This window comes from Lepisosteus platostomus, chromosome 9 (genome assembly GCF_059453375.1).
Source record: "Lepisosteus platostomus isolate fLepPlt1 chromosome 9, fLepPlt1.hap1, whole genome shotgun sequence".
NCBI lineage: Eukaryota > Metazoa > Chordata > Actinopteri > Semionotiformes > Lepisosteidae > Lepisosteus > Lepisosteus platostomus.
The window spans coordinates 51,966,591-51,987,551 of record NC_142619.1 but is presented as its reverse complement, the minus strand read 5'-3'; the positions used below and the strand labels follow the sequence as shown (position 1 = coordinate 51,987,551).

General features: G+C 36.0%; 1 protein-coding gene across 10 annotated transcripts in view; it reads right to left on the bottom strand.

Annotated features, from left to right (window-relative positions):
• LOC148655204 (inosine-5'-monophosphate dehydrogenase 1b) overlaps positions 1-20,961 on the bottom strand; it is a 74,216-nt gene that overhangs the window by 20,925 nt on the left and 32,330 nt on the right. For 7 of the 10 annotated variants that reach the window (XM_088645505.1, XM_088645506.1, XM_088645513.1 and 4 more), the window contains 13 exons: positions 20,293-20,394; positions 19,043-19,117; positions 18,479-18,685; positions 16,685-16,772; positions 12,702-12,901; positions 11,534-11,624; positions 9,941-10,036; positions 9,483-9,626; positions 9,163-9,307; positions 8,897-9,040; positions 8,332-8,415; positions 6,387-6,403; positions 1,961-5,293 (listed from right to left, as the gene is read on the bottom strand). In XM_088645505.1, coding sequence (XP_088501631.1) covers positions 5,193-5,293; positions 6,387-6,403; positions 8,332-8,415; positions 8,897-9,040; positions 9,163-9,307; positions 9,483-9,626; positions 9,941-10,036; positions 11,534-11,624; positions 12,702-12,901; positions 16,685-16,772; positions 18,479-18,685; positions 19,043-19,117; positions 20,293-20,394 — 1,494 coding nt within the window. In that variant the 3' untranslated portion in view covers positions 1,961-5,192. Of the gene's footprint in view, positions 1-1,960; positions 5,294-6,386; positions 6,404-8,331; positions 8,416-8,896; positions 9,041-9,162; positions 9,308-9,482; positions 9,627-9,940; positions 10,037-11,533; positions 11,625-12,701; positions 12,902-16,684; positions 16,773-18,478; positions 18,686-19,042; positions 19,118-20,292; positions 20,395-20,961 lie in introns of those variants that run through there. The other 3 variants (XM_088645507.1, XM_088645508.1, XR_015941215.1) reach the window with 2 other exon arrangements.

Below are 20,961 nucleotides of genomic sequence, written 5' to 3'. Positions count from 1 at the left end.
ATCCTTAAGCTTTTAAATAAATCAGATGTGAAACCGGCCAAATAGGATGAATTTCCTCCTCTTGCTTGTAATATTGTCTAGTCCCCATATTCATACTATTACATATTCATTCTATTACATTTGCATCCATCATTAGCTCTTAGTTATGTTAAACTTATGTCATAAGCACATGCTAATGCAGTAGCTTCAAGTTCTTGTATTTTATGCCTCATGTTTATGGCATTTAGAATTTCTTAAGTAATAATGCAGTTATTTAATGTGTTATGTAAGTTTTACAATTTTCCTGACCTTTCTTCATCCCATTTTGTACATTTTACATCTAGACACTAGATTTTGTCTGTTGAAAGATCCCTGCCCCTCGTTTAAATGTTCCACAATAACTCCACCAACCCTTGTCTGCTGGATTTTAAAATGGAAACTTTACACATGAGAAAGCCATGCATCCAATTAAGCCCAACAGTCATTTTCCATTCCAGCTGAGCTCCACATCTCTTATGCCAATTGATATCTTTAATGGATCGGCTTGTTTTGACATTTGACTTGCGTGTTTCTGCACTCAGTTCCGAGCTTGACACGTTATTTCCATTTGATCATTTCCAACAAATTTAAGTATACTGATCGTTAAGCAGCCTCTCCTTAACTTGTTTTTTTTCTGACTAAACAACTCAATAATAAATTTATGATCAGGCACAGGAAAAGAGGCGATCAAACCCCGGTACTAGGGAGGTAATATTTGTGCCCCTGTGCGGAGTGCATGTATTTCCTAACTGCTGCAGCACAGGGATTAATTAAGAAATTGTGGGGAAAGTCATCAATTATAGTTATTCAGTCTACAGTATGTATATACTATGTACAGTAAAACATTACTTCTTAACAGTAATTTCCACCAGTTTCTTAATCTAAACAAACTTACAAGTAACTTATAACTGTAAAGGACTACTTTTTCCAATGTAACTGTCTTCATCAGTGGTCATAAACACTAGCTAATTCCTAAACGGCTGCATGTTGTGTGAAGGGTTCTCAAGTATTAAGACATGAACTAGATAAGACAGCTTGACTACATGCAAGATCATGACTGTGAAAAGAGATTGTGCATAGCTGTTTTATAGCAAAATGCGATATGCAACTTTATAGAACTATTGTGTTACCGTAAGTTAAGAAGATTAATTCTTTCCCAAAACAATCAATGAACAGGTCTTAGGGCTTACTTCAGGACTTTGGCTCAATAAACAATTACACTTCGTTTAGGCAATGACTGATGCATGCATGACTTGTACTTTCAATTTACAAAGAAAGCAGAGGTGATTAATGACCCCACTTGTCTAAATCACATGTATCCTGACCAACCAGGAAATAAAGTGGGTCATAAAAAGCTATCACTTTTTGACATTTACTCCAAACTGAAGAATGGAAAATGAAAATGTCATTTTGTAAGTTATTTTTTAAGAGACTCCAGTTCCCACTAGGAAAAGCATCAAACAGGTTTTGAGTTCACTTTCCTGGGGAAAAAAGTTAAAGGCAGAGCAGTTACATTGGCATAAATTACTGTTGGTCTCTTCTCCTAGATCATCTCCATTTTTTCCTTCTAAAATCCACTGCTTTTCCCCTTTAAGATTTCCCTTTTTAATTTCTATTGTCACCATCATGGAAGAAACACTTACGAGTTTAGGGGCCATGAAAAGTTGCTTTTGAACCACAGTCCTTTCAGTTCCATTATAAAGACTTTGCCAGAAAATGAAACGTTAGGACAGCATAAAATATTTTTGGATATTTGTCCTTTTGGAATTGGTTATGCCCTCCTTCGGAAAGAAAAACATTTGGAATTCCTTCACAAATACAAAGGAACCACAAGAAAATGCATCCAAAGTTGGACATTTCCGTATGATAGAAACAGTGGTGCTAAGGAAAGAGTAGTGATCTGGTTCCCAGTGAAAAGTGTGTATTAAAATAAAGATGCAAATCCATTTTTATTTCATTTTATTTCTTTTACAATATTGAACAGCATTAGCAATTTTAAAGCTTTAGGTGAATATCCTGCAGTGAACACACCTTTGAGATTTTGCTATACTCAACTGTTCTGTGCTATTAGAATAGAAAAAAAATAAAACTGGTACACCAAGAGAGAAGCTGGGAATTGCTTAAACCAAAATGATTGTTATCTTTCATCGGACAGCAGCCACTTCCTGAACACAAGACAGAACAGATGTTTTCATCGAAAAATACAGATGTCATCTGCAAAGAAACAAGTCTTATTCCCTATTTATGCACAGAAATCCTTTTTATTTTCAAAATTACTTCATTTTTAATGCAGTGTTAACATCGGAAGATGGCTTTTTAAAAATAATACTGAATATTTTTAAAGAAAAAAACGTAACAAGTTCCTTTGTAATTTATGATTGTGCACTTCATCCAAAGTACAATCGGGCAGTTTCAAAGTATAAATAACAGAGAGAAGTAGTGTATTTAAAAGATCTAGTTTGTGGCAAATAACCAGGTAAAATGGAGATCTTATCCTCAAGTTACCAGAGTCCTAGTGAAATTTCTCTTGCACGTAAACTTCTGAACTTAACCTGGGTAATAAGTAAAAAAAAAAACAAGACAAACGCTTCCAATTAAAACCCAGTTTCTGCTTAACTTGTATAACTATGATAAGTGTAAACAAATCATACTTCGTAAATAACTACTTCTTTATACAATGCATTGTAATAAGGTTAACTTGCAAAGGAACTTAAATATTAAATTTATCTTTTGCAAGGAATCAACAGTTTTGACAAAGATCACAGATGCTGGGGTATTTATTGAACAGTTGATTGTGCTGATACATAGTTTTAAATTCTGAAAGATGTAGTATTTTTAAGAACAGAAAAAATTGATTCATATTAATGTACATACAGTACATGGTACTCTTGTGGAAATTCACAAGAAAGGTTTTAAACTTTTTCACAGTTTCAATTTTTACTACAATTCTGTTGAGAAGGGTTACTTAAGAGCTCACAAACATTATTTTTATCAAACGTTTCTAGAGATTGAGATGCACTGTATATTAACACAGTCTGCTCTTCAATAAATGACAAAAATAAATTATTTTTTACAAATCATGACCCCCAGAATGAGTGGAGTAGCATATATAAATTTCTTGGGTCAATGCTGTTATTTTTTGCAAATTAAAGCAAATAAAATAAAGTTAGAATAAATGAAAAAGTTAATATAAAGGATAAGTAAAAATAGTTTCAACAAGAGCCTGTTTATAGCCATAATCTTGGAATCTAGAGATGGACACTTACAGACAAGCAGTTTTTCCTCCAGTACTCAAGGAAGTGAGTTCAACAGAAATATGGCTCCCTGGATAGTGAGATAAAGTATTTTTATCTAAATCGATCCATCTTAGACAAGAAACTCAGAAGACTTCACAGTAGTTATGTCATTCTATGCAGTATTCACATAAGGTCTTCAACATTTTGATATATAATACTAAAACTTCCAGGAGAAAGCCAACTGTACATTATCAAAATATACTAAAAACTATGCGAGCACTGCTGAAATTTAATTTGTATATAGATCATCCATTACTCATTTATCAGCAAAAAGTAAACTTCTTTTCTGTAAAAAATAAGAAAAACAACAAAGCTATAGCAGACACAAGGAGAAAGACTAAGGCTGGTCATTCCTGCTAAAATGTAAACTTGGAGGAATAAGACTCCTGCCATAGAGGAATAGGAATTATTTCTTCTGAAAGTGCTTCCAAGGCATGTTGTTGGCATTCTCCTAAAAAGTAAAGCTTTAATAACCATTTGTCATTCCATATGGATCGTGAACAAGTATTACATTTTGCAAAATTTCAATTTAGGTCATTTCATTTGGGAGTTTCATTCATTTCAGTCAGAATCTCACTCAACAATGAAAATCTGCCAATAAAATGAAAAAACAACCATACATTGCTACTTGCCAGGTATAAATTAAGTTCAGAGGTGCATTATAAAATGCGATATACTGTAAACTCTTCATGCTTATTTTTTTATCTAGAGAATGAAACATAAATGATTTGGGTAATTCATTGTTAGATATGAATGGAATTCCAGTCAGTTATAAGGCTCTCTGGTATAACATATCCCTGATATAAGGCTACTGTTTAGCTTTTGGTCCCAACTGCATTACCTGTTAATTACAACTGCTCAGTGGATATTGCAAGATGCCTTTTGAATAGTAGGCCTTCAGACAAATATCATAAGGTTAAGCAATTTAATCATTCAAATGAAAAAATAAAGCTGCTTGAAAACTTTCTGTAGTTGTACTATTTATGCACCAAATAACTAAATATGAGCAATTAATACTAAACTACTAACAATACAGTAATTAGTACTAAACTACTTAGCCCTGCCATCTTCTGAACTAACCTTTCATTTACTTCAAATGTCATGTCATATGCAAGTATGATCAATATGTCACACTTGTACAAAGGAACAAAGAACCGTGCATTTAGTAACAGGATGTACTGTACAAAGTTTTTGTGTTATTTAAAAGTTTCTGTGGATAACCTCAAATTCATAACAGGTTTGCAGTTATTTTTATTCTTTGAAAAAATATTGATCTTACTTTTCAAGTTCCGCAGACTTAACTGTTTGCTCTATGAAAAGAACCCTATTGCACACCACCCTGAAACTGCAGCAATACCCACTGTAGATCTCCTATGGTTGCTTTGTGGTTTGGGGCTTAAAGTCACCAACCAAGACACCATTTGTTCCTTTTTAATTTATAAAGAAACTGCGGTGTATACATTTACTCAGTATATCTGTAATAGCTTAAAACAAGTTGACAACTAAATTTGCCACACAACACTTGAACTAGCAAGATACATATTTCCTACATCACTGGTGATTTCTGATGGTCTTTGATTCTTCCATTCCATGTAAGTCCTGAATGAACTCAACTGGGATTATCTGCATTGCTGTGTACAAATACTATTCACATCCTATTAAAGTGTCATTTTTGTAAACAGCTATGATGTTGTTTCTAAGCACCTGTTCCCTTCCACAGTTATTCTGCTATATGTATTTCTCTAATGCTTGAAAAATTGGTTGAGTTATTTCAAGCCCTGATACTTCATTGGCAGGTGGTAGTGCAAATTCGTTCAGGTCAGGAATTGGTACATGTTCTTGGCTGAACTCCCTGTAGCAAGAATGCAAGGTTGGCTTTCAGATGTGTCCATTATGTTTGGTCGCCATTGGAGCTGGGACACTAGGAGCAACCCGCAGCTGTGCTCTGCCCCGTGCATCAGTATAGCCGCTTCTCATAACTGTGGAAACAATTAAAACAAATAGTACAGGGGATGAATCCTGGACGGTTTCTTTTAAAACTGCCTCCAATTTATTTTAACAACCCATCCAATCAGAATTCCCCCAACAGCGATGGCCAAAACTGCAAATTTTCTGTGGAAGTGCATTAGCAACAGCTGTAAATTCACCCCCTGCTTCCACCTGCCAGTGCCTCATACTTCGATTGCAAACTCTGAATAACTGCTTCTTAACAAGAAGGCTAAAAAAAAAGGTAGAGAAACCACTTTTCTTAGAATGATTGTTTTCTAAGGCTCTTAAAAATTACAACTACCCCAGCGAGTCAAAAGAGAATATTCATTTACAGTACATGATGAACAACAGTCCGAATCAGCACTATAATCACCTATAATTTCCAAATTTAAATTGATTAGAAAATGAGGAAAAAGCTGGACTAACCAAATGTATTTGTAAGGTAATGTATTGGCAGTTCAGAAGCAATGCTCTTTATTGTTTCAATATTTCTTGCTTTTTCCATGAAGGTAGAAGTACTAATATATCTTTCTTTTTCTGTGATATGTTTGGTATATGAATGACTTGTTTTAGGTAAGTTGTTAAAAGAATAACTCCATGGCTCTCTTTGTATTGTTTACTTCAAATATAGTAATAAAACAAGTCAGCTTCTGGTCTGTGTGCAATTGACTTTGAATCCTTGTGTAAAAGGGTGAAAGGCCAGCAAAAAAGGACAATTGTAACACATATCTGATTTGCAGTAATGATGTAGAACGCACTGGCATAATTACCAATTTAAAATACAACTTTCATATTTCTCAACATATTTGAGGGTGTTCGTGGGATAATAAGATTCTAAAATAAGTACAGTGAAAAATGTCAATCTTTAATCATAACATGTGGCATAAATAATAATTCCTTACACTTAAATAGCGCTTTTCTGGACACTCCACTCAAAGCTCTTTACAGATAATGGGGACAGGTCATTTACTTCCTCAAAGAGGAAAAATTGTCATTGCACAATAAAACCTGTACCAGAAACTGCATTGTTCTCTTTTTTGGCCTAATATTTCTACATTATTAACACAGGACTGGATTACTTACATGGCACAAAAGAATATCTATGATGAATGCATGAGTAAAAAAAAAAGAAAAAGAAGAAATTTGATGTCTAATCACCAGTTTCATTTACATAAGTACCATTCTATGTAACAATATGTAAAATTAGCATGTTCATAGATGGTTTACAACCATTAACATAAGTTAATATACATTTCAATATTGTCAAAAGCTACTGTTCACAAGCAATCTGAGAAATAGTGAGAGCACTTCACAACAGGACTCATTCAGAAAGCATTTAGCACTCTTTAAATTGCTTAGTTTTTATAAATTTATCACAATCTTAACACATCAGAGAAAAATAGGATTTGCAGGTCTTTCAGTTTGAGAAGGTTAAAAAATACAATAAACCTAGCATTATGGGAAAAGCTCTGTGCATACATTCACATTTCTAAATTCGAACAAGGGCTTTAATGATTTAGATGCTAGCGGCCTTCACCGTCAATTGAAGCAGGTACCAAGCAGGGTTGAGTTTCATTCTAACTCCCAACATTGACAAAGTTTTTTTTTTATTCACACTGTGTCCATATGAATGACTGGCAATATGCTGACAATTAACAGTGACTTGGCCACTCCCCCTCTTCTACATAGGGAAGAATGAGGACCAACATGCCCCTCTGTCAGAGCCATTTCACTTTCGGCATCACAGGATGCCAAAGAAAAGAGTTTGCTCAAATGAGGGGTCAGTGAAGAAAGTACTGCTCAGCGCTGCAAGTTCCCAGGAGCCTTGCATGTCCCGGCAGTGTCTGTCACACAGCAAGCTGAAGAAGCCCAGGCAGAATCAGACCCACCAAATAACAGTGACTTGAGGCTCACTGTTTGCCGTCACCTGAGGAATCCTAGTAAAAGTCAGCTAATAACATACCCTGGACTTGAATGAGTATTTTATTAACTTTTGGTTTTAACAGTAACTTAAAAAAACTAGGGTTAAGATTTTACTGTCCTGCTATAAGATGCAAACAGAAGTGGCATGTTTATTTTGTTCTGATTCTTTTACTAAGCTTCAATTCTTGAATGAAAGTTAAAGTACAGATTGCAAAAAAATAACCCGATTTGAAACATGTTATTCCTTTTATCACACTATCAATTCTACCCATTAAAAGAGGGTTGTGTTTCTAATACGGTGTACCTGTAACCTGATAATACAATTAAATGATAACAATGATTATAAAAATGTAAAAAAAATATATATTATTTTTTTAGATTTTTTTATCAGAAAAGTCTGATAAAATACTGCATATAACATGCTATTCTTGGAAACTGCATAATTAAATTGGCAATAACGAATCTCTTTGCATTAAAAAAGGCAATTGTAAAGTCTGTGTAACTTATATCATATTTCTAATCAAATTTAGACAAGCAAAATGAAGAAATTAAAATTGCAAAGCATGAACAAAGACTAAGCCCCTTCACCAGCTCAACTTCAAGCACACTTTCCCTGTTAAATACTGCTTGAGGAGGATTTCCAGTAATAACAGATGTGTTGCACATTTTTTTTTACTATTAGACCACAGAGGTCTGAGACACGTAAATTTTAATGCACTGTCACATACTCCAATTAAGAAGTTGAAACTGGATAGAATTAGAGATGCTTGATTTCATATTGTTCATATGTAAGAACAAATGTTCACAAATCAAAATTTTATGGTCATATCCTCATCCCAGTATACTGCTCTATAACTCTACAGCATTAAAGTCTAGGAAATGACATTCCTGAGTCACATTCTATAGTCTTGTGGGCAGAATAAATTGTAAAAAATACCAGCCCATTGCGGTGCATTAATGAAAAATGTTTAGTTTAACTAGTGATTCTCATTCAGAATGTCTGCTCATAGACTAGCAATATGTATAAGAAACAAGATCACCTTACCATCAAAATTACAGCAGCAACTCAATCAAAACCTGTTCTTGTTGCAACATGGATACTTACGAATGGAGCCCATGGACACCCCCTTCCACTTGAGCAGACATGGTTCGCTTTTCAAACTTCAATTCCCCCGAGTACATCATTGAACTACAAACAACAGGGGGAAAACAGCTTGTACAATTTCTTAAGGAAAACTAACTTTTTTTCTGTAGATACCAGCATGTTTCATAACCTCTAGATTCTTCAAAACCTTTGGGCTATTGCAACGCTGCACTGTTAAAAATAAAGTAAAACAGTTCTGTTTTACTCCATACATACACCACCCCTGCATAACTGGTATAGACACCATTCACATAGATCCATGCTTACTGTTCACAGACTTACTTTCAAACTATCTTGCACAATGTAACGGCCAAAGCTGACAAACTCAGATGTATTCATCTTCAAGTAAAGAACCAAGTCACACGTAATATTTCTAAATAAAACAACATTTTATCGAAGTCGAAATGTTTTTTTGTTTCATTTGGATTTAGATAAATGTGCATTTTTTAAAGAAGGAAACGCAACTCAAAGAACCTGCAAAATCATTGCTGCATCAATTCTTTTGGGTAAAAGCAAAACCTCTTACCGTAGAATTGACAGGCTCTTAGCACCGATGTCTTGACAGCCGTGCTGGATCCCGGCGATCAAGTAAGGAACAAACTTGTGAATAGAGCCCTTGTCCTGGACAGACCCTGACACGCCCTGGGCCACTTTCACCTTGTCCCCTTCACTGTTATCAATACAGAAATTCTCACCTTATAATGCAATCTCAAAAAAAAAAGTAGAAATCGTGCACAAAGAGGGTAAGCAAAATGAAAACGACAACACAAGCAGCTGTTACTGCTCGCTGACCTGAAGTATCTTTTCTGGCTGCTGCTGTTCTTCTCCATGGCATCGAGAGAACCCATCCCACGGTACTTCTTCAACCTCACACCGTCGGAAAAGAAGTACTCGCCTGGGGCCTCTGTGGTGGCTGCCAGCAGGGAGCCCATCATGACTGTGGGTGGAAAAGAAAATCAATTTGGTTTTGCAGCTTCGAACATTTCTGGCTCCGTGTTGTTAAATGGCGGCAAACACGGCAGCTGACACAGGCAAAACCAACAGGCCAGTTCTTGCGAAAAGCCAGGAGCGGATGTCAAAAGCAAAGACTTAGTTGACAGACAAATACACACCCGTTGATGCTCCTAAAGCAAGAGCTTTCACCACATGTCCAACTGTCTGAATTCCACCATCGGCGATCACTGGGACACCAAAGCGACGTGCATATTCGGCGACTTTATACACCGCTGTGCCTTGGGGCCGACCACAGGCCATAACTTCAAACAAAAAGTAGAAACACTTTTAATAAAGGGATTCAATTCTGAAGATATTTGTGGTTTTAGGATTCAATACAAAACAATCCAATAAAAAATTCTTCTGACGTTTTATTTCCTTTGCAACAATTTGGGGGGCAAAAACAAAACTGAAATTCCTATGCATTTTGAAAGAAAAAAATGTGCATTTTTAAACCTACATTTTAGAAGCACAACAAAGATTTGAAAGGCTATATTTACTGTCATGTGCTTTTTTTAAAACTTCTGGCATGCCATATCATTAATCCACAAGAAGGCAAATTGGGAAAACTCATCACCTTCTTGTGTGATACAAATTGATCCACAGCCCATTCCAACTCGGAGTGCATCCACACCTGCATCTATGAGATTTTTAGCCTGGGCAGCAGTCACCACTGGAGACAAGTGAAAAATCCAAAAAATCAGTCTTTAGATGCAACAGAATATTACAACTGCTTATCATCCTCCAGCCCAGTTGCTGAATTACCATTTCCTAATATTTTCCTCGATTTCAGTTCTGCATTCATGTAGAAAGAAACACCAGAATCTACAGGATTGTATTCTACTGGTGTCACAGATTAAAACAAACTAAGAAAAAAATCTAAATCTAATTGTCTATAACTGAGAATAAATTGGTCACACACCCAAAACAAAACACACTAATTACACATCAATAAATTAACATGACAGAAAACTATTGGGAAGGTGTAATTGTTGATATAACATGCAGTAAGGAAGTAAAAGTTTAAAAAGCTCACATGTGGAAAAACAATGGTGAAACAGTGTAAGCTTCATATTTATGCAAAAGTGCTTAAAATCCAATGTAAACCGATTCCCAAACCAAGTAGCTGGTTTATGCCTTGTCTATTCAACAACCTGTCTGCATGTGATCTTAACAGTTTGTCGACACCTTTATGTATCAGCATCGATTTCTACTCATCAGTTGACACCTCAAGCAGTTATTGATGCCTTTTGTATTTATGGGAAAGAATTTCCACCATCTCCTGTGTTGAAACTGTAAAAGCATTCCAATTATGAGAACTGTTTAACAAGGCATCATGATTTTATTATGATGCCAGATTTCTCAAATTTGTTAAAAATGTTTCAATGTGATGAATCAGACTCGGAGAAACACTTTTACATGAAAAACACTATGTCTTCCAAAGGTTTTGTCATTAAGTGTGCATGAATTTTACCTCTCTATTCAAGTATAAGGACAATATAGGTTCTTTAAATCATAAATGTGTTCGGTGTATGAAGTGTGTGAACTGCCCAACAATTTATTGAATAGAATTTCACAAAAAGGACCACAATTTTTTGTTAGTATGGTAAACAACCAATATATTTTAGACAATTAATTCTCACTAATTGCAAAAACTCAAGGGTTTATATCCAAATAATGCCACCTTAAACTTAAAGCTTATTTTTTTCTAAAATAACTTCAAGGTTTTTTCCCCAAAAGTAGTACTGTAATCTTACTCGTATACATGGACTCTACCATATTGAACAATGTGGGTTATTTTGTACTACACTGCAAGAGCTGTTCAAAGGACTAATATTGTTTTCTAATTCACAGCAATGTAATGTACAGGCATCTAATTCTATTTGACAGCATGAATATTTAGTTTTTTTTAATACATTTAAAATTTAACTGCATCTCCACATGACTGAAGAAATTGAGGAGTTTTGGAAATCATTTTTCTCTTGACAGCATTTGCAGGTTCTCCTAAGCATAGTACTACATAATTTAAAAGCTTACTGCCATGTTAGATGAACAGCAGAAAGATGCTAGTCTTCCATGTGAGCAGAATTAAAGCAAACAAACTTTAAAAAACATCTACTTATCAGCACAAGCAAAATGTATTGTCTGAAAATTAATGTTTGTAACTTACCATTTCCTCCTACCACCTGAAGGTCTGGGTATTTTTGCTTGATGTAATTTATCATATTTATCTGATAAACTGAATTACCCTGTGATGAGTCCTAAAAAAGAAAGACAATTTTAAAATACAGGGAACAACCAGGAAATTATTAGTGACCTTATTATAAATATTATATGACATTAGTTCTATTTCTGCACCTTTTTTACAGGTAGTGGAAAGACCCGGGCAAATAAGGGATATTACGTGTACTGATAGCAAAGGCTTCCACACAGGTGTGGCTCAAGGATTAATCAAGCAAGTAATATCCCAGCACCCTTAGGGCGAGGTATAAAAAACTAGATAGGCCTGGGTGCCTATAGTTCAGACTATTTGCAAGAGCAGACCTCAGAGACTTGAGGAATGGGAGTTGATGGCTGGAGCTCATTTGGCAGGTGCTTCAGCAAACAAGACAGCTAGACCTGCTGACTTTGACAACAGAGTCTAAGGTGATGTCAGCATGGATGTCTGAGGAAAAGACATCAGCAAAGGGCAACAGCAGGCAAAAACACATTCTCTAAGATTGTGACAGACTGATTAAATATAAAGTATAAAGTGTAACGGGTGAGCAACTGCAGATCAAGTGGTTGCAATTTCAACCCAAAGCACGAGCTACCAGTGTAATCAAAAACTGGTCTACTGAGAGCTTCACAGACCAGGACATCACTGTGGGACTGTAGAGCTGCACATGGTGGCCCAACACCCTATTAAAATACTTCATATTGGAGTTTCCATTTTTTGTCCACTACCTGTATTCACCCCTGGTCCTGGAGGGTTTTCCGACTTTCATTCCACCCAGGACTCTTAAAGAATTGATTTGAATCGACTGTTCATTCAATTGTTCTTTCAGTGACAGTTTTAGTTCTTTCCTCAAAGACGATCAAAGATAACCTGGCATTCTGCGTCCCTTCCAGATATGGAGCAAACATCACTTATCTGTATTGTTAAAAAATAGTTCCTAGCTTTACAATAACTGAACTACAATGTTATGTACATACAAACAAAATGAAAATTTTCAAAAGTTCCCCTGTAATGGGAAAACATTCACTGTGAGCACAGCATTGGAAAAAGCAGACATATTGTCAATTCACTTTAAACTCCCAAGTCCGTTCATGCGGAGAGCCATTCTGCTTTAACTCACCAGAACAACAACATCCACCCCAGCCTGCATCAGCAGGTCCAGTCGGTACTTGTCATCCTCCCGGGTCCCAATGGCTGCTCCGCACAGCAGCTGTTTCCGCGAATCTTTAGATGCCAGCGGGTAATCCCGGTTTTTCTTCAGGTCCGTCCGTGCGATGATGGCAATAAGTTCATCGCTATCATTGACGATCGGCAGCTTTCCTAATCGAAACCAGAGAAAACTGTTGAAACTTTTTCTTTTGACTGCAAACTCATTTGAACTGCAACATAAAATCTGCTTCACCAGCACAAGGAATGTATTTCAGAGTACAGCAAAAGCATGTAAAAAACTAATTAAAAAAAAAATAATGGAGTTGGATTCTTGGGAACAATGAAGATATTATAATCATGGGATACATCATATGAACAGGTTTAGTTTGATTTACACATTAATCAAATCCAAAACATTATATGAAGAAGTCCATCAAAATTGACAAAAAAAAATCCAAGTACTGTATAAACTTTATGGTATTTAAGCTGCTAGACATTCCTTCAAATATGTACTGTATATGATTGGTTTTGTGCTGTTAAAACACATTTTTTGTATTTATTCAAATGATAAGTCTTTGGTTGGGTTTGAACATTTCACACACAAGCTGCAAATAAAAACCCTCACTCACGTGTCGACCAGCGATCAGCCAGCAAGTAAAGCCAGTCAGCGTTAATCAATGCCTTATGTTACTACTAAAATACCTCTAATGCCTGAAGTCCTGTTGCTAAGCACCTGGCTAGGACAGGCATTGGGATCATTGCTCCAACTGCTTCCACTTCCTACAAAGGTGAACAGAGTCAGCAGTGTACACATAACTTAAAAAAAGAGAAGGATGCTTTCCGTGACCGAAAGCCAGAGAGTGAAGGCAAGAGAAGAGTAAATCCCAAATGAATGCAAGGTTTATGCAAAAAAACATACCCAAAGGTTTGTAACACTTCACAAGCATGGGCTCTGGTCACAGAAAAGCCCCCCTTTTTTTTTTAAAAAGGCCTTTTTTATTTGAAGGACTGGACAGAAACAGAGTTAACTGAAGAGCAAAAGTTAAAGAATGACACTTTATCGTGAGTACACTCAGATATTGAGAAAATGAAGTGCTCAAAAAGAAAGAATAAAATGTTATTTTTTCAAATGCTAATGAAACTAACAATATGTTTAAAATCATATACAGAACTTCCTATTGAAGTGATAATTGAAAAAAATCCTATTAAGTTGAAAATGTTCTTCTGTATGACTGGACATACAGTAGGTGGAGCAAACACTAGGGTATGGAATGCCACTCTTCCATTATTGCCTTGTCAATTATGTTTTAACTAGTTTAAAGATTCCTATGCTACTAACATTTACTTTTAGATTTTCTACTGGAATATCTGTGCCTTCGATTGTAATTTGCCCCGCTAAAAATTTAATTATCTTGTGAATACAAGCATTTTTTAAATACTGACAAAAAACATTTGACCTTTTATTTCCATAGCCCCATCTGCAGTTTCTAAATTAAAACCTAATTCTGCCTTTGTAAGAGAGTTTCAAGAGTTTTTTTATGTAGGAGATTAAATGTGTTTGGTCTCTTCTGTAGTAACTCAAGTATTCATGCTCTATTTTTATCAATTAGGCTTGACTCAATATTATAAATCCCTCTCATAAAGTAGTGGTTCTTTCATTTTTAAAACGGCACTTAAAATCCTGTTGAAGATGTCCTTTCTTGATCCCAATCAGCTAAGTAACTACAGACCCATTAGATCACAGGACCATTTACATCACTGGTTCTTAAATCTTTACTTTAGCCTGCACCCCTTTGGTTGTGAAAATATATTCACATGCTTCTTATTAAAACTGTTGAAGTAATTTGTGTTTTCAAATTTACCATGTCTTGCATCCCTTAAGAAATTAATTCTCGCAGCCCTAGGGAGTGCATGCACCCCAGGTTAAGAACCACTGATTTAGATATACTTAACATTTTTGAGCCCTTACAGTACAGTTTTAGAGAAGAGTACAGATATAACTCTTGGACGATCATTCGAAGAGTGAATGATCATTCAATGGTAGCTGGTTCTGAATGCCTCTTAATCTTTCTGTTACTTTATCATAGAATATCTATCACAGCATTTTTTTCCCAAAAGACTGGCCATTAGTACCTCAGGCACTGCTCTGGACTGGCTTAGATTATTCATACCAAAAGACACTTTGCAGTCTTTCTAGGTAACTCTCCTTCTGTGAATTTGATTCTGGTACACCACAAGACGCAGTTCCGGGCCCTTATTATTTAACATTTATATGCTGCCTACAGGCCAGGGTATTCAATCTTGTTCTGTTTGTTTTCAATTTAAAAATACTGTGATTTACTTTTCCCTTAAAATGAACTGACAGCAGTCAGTTTTGTTAGTACTGTTGGGTACTCATTATATCATTGACAAACATCTGGTTACACAATATCAGAATTTAATTGTATGAAGTTCTGTTATTAGCATCTTGGGAAATAACTCAGCAGAGCAAAGCTCTAGTCATTGCTTTTAGGTGGCTCAAAAATCAAAACCAGTTGTAAATTAGACATTAGAATGTTACCATGTTTCTGTACTTGAACTTGAGGCTCATATATGCAGTGTTACTAGGACAGCTTTGTTAATCTAACACAGCCTTCGGCTAAGACTTTTGACTTCTTCATGTGGAGATTAAGAACTTTTGTTTAAAGCTCTAATGTTTGAATTTACATTTTGGCTTAACCTTCCCTTAAAGTTATAAATAATGTGTATGATTCTGCATTTTTTTAAACTTGATATTTTTTCATTTTAAATTGTGAAGTACCACTTGTTAAAGGCATTATGTGAATAAAATGCTGCCATTGGTGAATACAGCACTAACCTTTTAAATATATTTCCTATAGTAGTGTAGCACTCTTGCAATGCTCTCCTGGCTCTTAGGACATATCCTAATACAAATTTCAAAGTATTCAGTAAAACCAGTTTTAGGTAGAACACTCCTGGTTATAATTTTAAAATGACAAATTATAAAACAAATTTAACTTTCAATTAGAAATGCTTGAGAGAAAGACTAAATCTACAATTTAAAAGCATAGCCTGTTTGAATTTAAATAATGTAATCCTCTTTATACAATTCAGATTCATTTGAATGTACACCACCCTTTCCTTCCTAACATTCTTGGTGCTTATGTTACTCATCTCATTTTATTTGGGGTAGTTCACTGAATTTTTTTATAAGACAAACTGCACAGATGCTGTTCGATGTTTAATAACTTGAAGCACCTTACAAAGAACACAAACACAAATGCATATGCAATGTAAAGGATACATAAAGTATAATAAATAACTACACAAAAATGTACGAAATCCAGGAAAGAGGACAAAGCAAGTGTAGTGGTCAGTGCCTAAAATGTTATGAATTACATAGCATATACAAACCCTAATCTGAAGTAAGAGTATAAAGCAAATTGTTAGGATGTCGAGCCATTATATCAAAGATTACATAATCAAACTGTAATGTATCCAGCATAGTTGCAGCATCATGACAGAGATGAGGATGGATAGATTTTAGGTCATGCTATTATCATGAATGTAAAACCTTGCATTTAATAAGGAGAATTCAATTTATAAACAATTCCAAAGCACATATATATGAGGTAATCTTGATCGACCACTATTATGTGCCAGCAAACCCATGATGCAGCACGTTATGTAGAAAAGTGGCAAACCTCACCAACTGGATTAAGGAGAAGAACTTCAGCAAGACCAGACTGGGCAAACCATGTAGAAGTTAACACTTTTGAAAAGCACCTTGCAATCTTTAACAACCAAGAAGTTAGGACCTTGGTTTAATGACTCAGCTTAAGGATTGTGTGTGACACCATTAATGTTACAGACCTTTACAGAACAAGGACTAAGAATAATGTTTAGAGATTGTACCTTGTACTATGAACCATTATCTGGCCTACATCTTCTTACCCTTTTTGCTGCGTTGCAATATCTCATTCGCTTCCTTCAGGGTGACTCCAGCAGGAGCAACAACTAAATCTTCCCTCTTTGTCATCACCTGGAAAATAATGGCCTTCTTTAATATTGATTATTTGGAATTAAAAGCACATGCAATTACGTTTAAACATGAATGAGTTTTCAATCAATGAATACATACATATTCCAGCAGAAGATTGAAAAGGCTAAAAAGTGCTTGCACATAAGGTTGCAAAAACTGTCTACTGAAAGCAAAATTGTCAGTTACATCAATATTTATGGCCATCCTCAACTACTTGTATATGCATACAATTATCACTAGGATTGCAATTTTTAACCAATGTAAAAATAACATGGGATTAGCGATTATGCTTGCATGACAAAATGAGAACATGCCTCAAGGTTAGAGATAACCACATCTGATGAATCTGACGATGACAGACACAACACAACTGACAACTAAAGAGGATCTTCTCACCCTTTGGTCACTTAAAGAAAAAGCAAATTCAAAACGCTTCACAAAATACATTTGAAGTAAGAAACAATTTTCCATCACATCCGATGCGGCTCCAGTCGTGCATGGCAAAAAACCAGAGGATTTGTTGCATTGAGCAGAAATGATCCCGATTTCCCCCCCTTTTGTCAAATCTCTCATGTAATAATAGTCAAAACTGTAAAACCAATTTATGAAACAGCCCATCAGTGCACTTGTTCAAGTCTTTACTCAACAACTTTTGATGTTGCTTCTGATTTACTAATTCTTCTTAATGATATGAGGTGGCCAGGTCAAGAGAGGTTCCTGTAAAGAATTTTAAATCAATCCCTGAAATCTTCACTTTTCTAATATCATGGAACAAGCCTTGCTGACAGAATGTTAGACTTGGGACTCCTTATGGACATAAAGCAGGAACTGCTGGGAAAGGTCAGAGACCTATCACATACTTTATGAGCAGAGCTGTGAATGCTTTCAAAATAACACTAGATCTATGGTTTTAATATCCATATATTCTCCCAAGAATAAAATGCTGCAGTACTTCCCAAGTAGGGGGAGAATAATAGAAAAAATCTAAGACAAAATAAAGCTTCTGTGCCAACATAGCCAAACTAGCAGAGAAACTCAACAGGCAATTTCAGGTATTAGGTAGAACAAATTAGCATTCTGGCATGAAATTACTTACTTCAACTGGACATTGATGGGCTGGCTACCAAATTCCAGCAGGTGTTGGATTTACAAAGCATTGGAGTTGATACAGAGATCATTATTGTAAAATGATATTCAACTGAAGGTCATATTAAGTGACTGTGATCTTTGGGGACACAAACACAGCAAACTCAAAGTACAAACTCAATTATCCTGTGCTTTTCAAAAAAGGGTTTCCATTGGTTGTACATACCTTTGCGATACTGCATTCTCCTAAATAAAAATAATCAAGTTCAATTATCACTCCACCTCACAGATACCCACAGATGTGATTAACTGTATCCAACACGCAGTCTTAATCTACAAAAATCTGTGCAGTCATCACACTGGAACATGACGAGTAAAGGACAATGTGTATACATTTGTCAATCTAATCTATTTCTGACGTACACAACAAATTAAAAATAGACTGTTTATCCTGTATTTTATTGGGGAACGTTACAGCGATGCATTTAAATTCAAAACATGATCAGGTATTTAAAATGTCTGGAGAAAACTGCTCTAAATGAACCTTTAGCCTTCACTGTGATGATTCAAGTGGTCACCCATCACATAATGGCCACTTACGCTGAGAACTCTTTCCTTACCTCATTCAGGTGTGTGTCGTAGTCTTTCTCCGTCAAAAAGTCAATGTCACGAGACGTGACAATGCCCACCAGCTTGCTGCCCATTTTACCCGTCTCTGTGACTGGAATCCCAGAAAAGCCGTGACGGATTTTGGCTTCAAAGACATCACCTACAGTGTGGCGAGGGCTCATTACCACAGGGTCAGTAATAAAGCCTTGCTCAAATTTCTAAAAAAAAAATCCATCAACATAAGAGATTAATCACTTCCTCAAATCCATTGGGAACTGTTATTATTTAAACAGAATAACTGGAATTTTCAGCCAAAGAGCTGACAGACATATAAAGACGCTTAATAAAATTCCAGGGAGTAATTACTGTATATAATTACTGTAGATAAACAGATTGAGGCTTCAGCACAAAATATTATCAAAGTTGACATCTGAGTCGGCAAGATATAATAAAATAATTGCAAAGCTGCTTGAATGCATAGCACGCACAACATTAATGAAATCTGTGGAAGGAGAAAGAAATGGGTTGTTAATACAATACTGATCATTAATACAGTTTTTACAGGACACTCTTACCTTGACTTTACGGACTTCGTTGGCCTGAAACTCAGGTGTGCAATTATGATGGATAATACCTATGCCTCCCATGAGCTGAAAAACACCATTGCTAACTGGTCAGTAAGAAAAAGCATGTATACCACACAGCACAATGCAGCTGACTTTCTGTCACAGGTAAATCCCTTTTCAAAAATAACACTATAAAACTTGTGCATAAGTGTAATTAATTAACTTATGTATGAATTCTATGGCCTACAAAACAAAGGATTAGAGTGGGTTGGGAGCAAAAGAGTTGCTACAATGGTACAATAATGGACTAGATCTGGTCAAGAGATGTCCAATTTTTAATGGCAATCACAGCTATTTTGCACATGATCTTTTAAAAAAGCTGATCCTGATTTTCAATAAAACTAGCATGGGGAAAGAAACACCCATCCATCTTCTTCCAAATCAGGGCAACAGGGGAGCCAGAGCCTAACGCTGAAAACAATGGGCACAAGGCAGAGTACACTCTGGATGACATGCCAGTTTATCAGAGGGCACACACACAGACATGCACACATTCACAACAGGGCCAATTTTCCCAGAGGCCAAGTAGCCTACCAGTATGTTTTTAGACTGTGGGAGGAAACTGGAGCAGCTGGAGGAAACCCACACGAACACAGAGAACATACAAACTGCACACAGGTTTGACCCAAGGTCCGGGAATTGGACCCACCGTGCCACCCGAGGAAAGAAACAATTACAGGCTAATATCACACCGAAGAAAAAAAAGAAAAAATGTTTTGAGTATGGAAATGCCTTCAGTGTGTGGTGGAATGAGGGAGTGAGCGAGAACAGGAGATTGTCTTACCCACCCCTGTGACTCATATTCCTGCTCTCTAAAATGAAAGACACACAGGACTTAATTTCATAGATGGCAGCAGAAATTCTGAAACTATTGGCTGATGTTGTGATCTTTAAGAAAAACAAGGTTCCATATGAGATTTGGCCATTCTCCAAAATCCAAGGATCATATCTTGCTGTTTCTTGAGAAGTCAGCTCATCAGCTTCAACAAAATAGCTGGGTAGCTTGTTCCTCTTTCCTTGGGGTAAATAAGTGCTTCTTGTTTTCGATTTTACATGCACTTTCAAAACGGGAGATAACGTGGGGAGATGTGAAACTTTAGTCCAAAGGGCTTGTCTGCAAGGGAATTTGTTTTGTGTAATCTGCCTTAAAAAAGGAGCAGAGAAGCAAAATACAAGGCAATATGCTCAGAAAGACTTACTGCCATGGCAATAGCCATAGAAGATTCTGTGACAGTGTCCATGGGGGAGGAGATGAGAGGGGTCTTCAAGGTTATCTTCCTTGTGAGTGCAGAAGTCAGGTCCTGAAAGGCAATCAGAAGAAAACCATGCATTGATCTGAAAGGTCGATGAGGAAATGTTTTTTTTTTAACTTATCTGAAAACAACAGTGACATCATTCTGAGTATGTGAACACTATAAGGACAATACTTGTGCCTACCAATGCAGTAGTTAAGGGAGGAGTTTAAGAAAGGTAAAACTTTGAATTAAAAAAAATGAGATTACAATCCCACATACACTTGAACTAGTCAGCAGGATGTTAGAGCTGCATACACTGGGAGGACAGATTACTGAATCAGTCTAGTATTTTGGGCAACCAGACATTGTAATTAATTGTAATGCAAATGCAAAAGTAAGTTTCTGACTCAAGAAAGTACAGCAATGAGTTTGCTAAACACTTGTCAGTCTTCAAGAAAGGCTGGCAAATGAAAGCCTTTTACGTTAGAGTTTTTATGCTATGTCTCACAACATTAAAGATGCATGATTCAGATTTTAGATGTACTAGTATAATGCAGTATACAGAGGGGTAATGCACCTAAACAGAAATCACCCTTCATTTTACTCCTACTGGAATTCTGTGCTGTTGTTTTA